This window comes from Buceros rhinoceros, unplaced genomic scaffold (genome assembly GCF_000710305.1).
Source record: "Buceros rhinoceros silvestris isolate BGI_N320 unplaced genomic scaffold, ASM71030v1 scaffold9326, whole genome shotgun sequence".
Lineage (NCBI taxonomy): Eukaryota > Metazoa > Chordata > Aves > Bucerotiformes > Bucerotidae > Buceros > Buceros rhinoceros.
The window spans coordinates 2317-4973 of record NW_010416889.1 but is presented as its reverse complement, the minus strand read 5'-3'; the positions used below and the strand labels follow the sequence as shown (position 1 = coordinate 4973).

Genomic DNA, 2657 nt, shown 5'->3' with positions numbered 1-2657 from the left:
ACGGTTCCACGGGTATGGCTTGGAGCTGGTCCCCCCTCCCTCCTGCAGGAGTCACCCTGGGCAGCACAGGGTGCCCTGGCAGGGGAACGGGGCTGGTGTCAGCTGCACAGCTCCCCGGCAGAGCACTCCCAGCAAATCCTTCTTCGTTCATCCTCCAGAATGACCCCACTTATGTCCCACCTGCCCTGTGCTCTGGCCCCAATCCTCATCCTGCCTCATCCTTGCTCTAAATCGCACATTCATTCTGTGTGTAAGGAAGGAGAAGGCACGTTGCCAGATTAGCTATCTCAGAGGAAATCTATTGAGTTTTATTGAGCTGCCCGTAACAGGGCCTGGACTGTTACGGGCAATCCCTGTGACAAGCATGCGGTGCTAAGGCATGGTGACCGTCCGTCCGGCACTCCGGGCTGCTGTAAAGCGCCTCTTATTCCTCAGACCAGAGAACCTCTCATCCAGCGTCAGACTGGTCTGCAGGGGAAAGGGAGAGCAAGTCAGTCGTGCATCCTGTGGCAAAACATGGCCAAACTTGTAGCGGGGTATTGATTAAAGCCCATCAGTCAGGACGGTGCTTCACAGCCAGTTAGTCAATTAAACCGCTCAGCACACGGAGACAAGGAGCTCAACAGACTGTGCAGCTGGAAAACCTCCAAGCAGCAGCCAGCCCCAAGACACTGGGCGTCCTTGGCAAGAACAGGAGCAAGCAGATGGCATTTGAGCACAAGGCATCAAGTAAAACCAAACCGTCCGGATAAGAAAAGCCGGCAATGAAGAAGGTGGAGCAGGATTTCTGAGCTGCTCCGGGGTTCTTGGACCATACTTCAGTGTAAAACATGAAGCAATCAAAGCAAAGATAGAGCAAAGCCCAAAAGTACTGTGTGTCTCTGAGGAGTGGAGAGCACCAACAGTGAAACAGTCCCCTGTGGCCAGGACTGCTCACAAGCAGCATCTCCCCACTCCAAGCAAGCATATGGACAAGTCAAGAGGGCTGAACAGAGTGGGGAAGATCGTGCTGAGTCTGTAGTTGCTGAAGAGTCTTCTCAGGTGCCTTCAGTTTTGTGAGCAACCTGGCCAACACGGCTACAGGACTTTCCTCCCAGGTAGTGCTAGACAAACCCAACTAGCAGCCCCAAAAACCTGAGCATGATGTTAACAGCATAGTGGCAGGGCTGCTGCAGGGTGAAAAGTGCTGCCTGTCCCGTTGACAGTCCTCTACCTGGTTGGCCATTGCACGGAAGTTGAATCTCAGCAGCACCCCCTTGGGCTGGGGCTTGGCTTCCCGCTGTGGGGGTCTCTGGCTTCGCAGGAACGGGCGCTTGGATCTGGGCCTGTAGAAAGCACAGATCTGCAGTCACTCAAGATGCTAAGGCAGCTCACTTCCTATCAAATGCAAAGCTGCGAGGACTAAAGGAGACACCCACATGCCCCATGCATCCCATGGCATGTCTCACTGCACCCTGGGTATGTCTAAAGGGTGCCAGGAGAGCTGTCGTGCGGGCAGAGTTCCAGCACTGGGGACTGTGTCATGTCAAGGCAGTCATGGGTTCCTCTCTGCACCCAGGACGTGCCAAGTACCCTCATCCACCTTTCTCCCTGCCCCTAGCTGGGTGCCAGGTCCTGCAGATACACCGGCTCAGCCCAAGGGCAAAGCTGCCCCCTTCCAGCCTCTGCACTCCTCTCACACAGGGAGCGCGTGGTGCCCCTTTGGGACGTGTGGCATTTCCTCCATGAAACTCCACAGCAAGCACAACCGGCCTGCCACCTCCCACATGCTACCAGCACTTCCGTTTCTCCTCACGCTAATAAACGAGCCACACAGTAATTACTGTCTCCTTTCAGATACGCCAAGAAGGCAATCATTGGCTAACCATTTGGGGGCTGAACCATTCATTGCACACTCATTATAGCAGAAATGACGCTGCTAAAAGGATTTGTGATGGCTTTTGTGAGGCTCCCATCCTAACAAACCACCTCATTTACTTACATGCCAGTCTGGCCCGCCTGGGGATTAGCCACAGAAACTGTCAGAACTGCTCCAGGGCTGGGTTTCACTTTCCACCTGCCAAGATACGGAGACGCATCCAGCTTTGATTTGAGTGTGAAAGAGCACGTGGTGTTTGCAGCGTGCCTTTGTTCACCAATTACCTTCTCATCCTTGGTGGTTTCCCTTCTCCATTAGCATCCATCTGCTGTGAAATACATTTAAAAAAAAAAAAAAAGACTTAAAGAATTAGCTTTCAGAAATAACGATTCCTTTTCCAGTATTTCATTTAGTGTATCTGAATAGCTCTTTTCTTGCAAGTTGTTAAGAAATTCCCTAATTTGGGGGTTCCTGCTGGCATAGCAATCTGTATGGGGTGTCTTTACTTTGCCCTGCTTGTGCTGCTGTATATGCTGAAAGGTTTACTTTTCTCACCTGCCCAGGTTTTATTTTCCAGCCACCAGAACATTAAGCTGCATTAAAAACTGCCTGTCCTGCAACCACTTTCCAAGGAATGTATTCATTGTTAAAGCCATCCATCTCTCCCCGTTACTTTTGGAAGCAAAGATACAACAGGACAAAGGCTGGTAAAACTAAAGGCTCGTCACTATCAGCAGGTTGCAGAAAAAATGTCTCAATACTAACCCCTCTCTGAAAGTTGGCTTTGGAGAACCGCTGC

General features: G+C 51.6%; 1 protein-coding gene across 1 annotated transcript in view; it reads right to left on the bottom strand.

Annotated features, from left to right (window-relative positions):
* Positions 1 to 372: 372 nt before the first annotated feature.
* The window catches only part of LOC104495053 (UAP56-interacting factor-like), a gene marked incomplete at its 5' end in the record, with an annotated part of 3415 nt that continues 1130 nt past the window's right edge, over positions 373 to 2657 (bottom strand). The window contains 5 exons of the mRNA XM_010137975.1: positions 373 to 468; positions 1214 to 1325; positions 1982 to 2056; positions 2143 to 2186; positions 2624 to 2653. Coding sequence (XP_010136277.1) covers positions 373 to 468; positions 1214 to 1325; positions 1982 to 2056; positions 2143 to 2186; positions 2624 to 2653 — 357 coding nt within the window. The remainder of the gene's footprint in view (positions 469 to 1213; positions 1326 to 1981; positions 2057 to 2142; positions 2187 to 2623; positions 2654 to 2657) is intronic.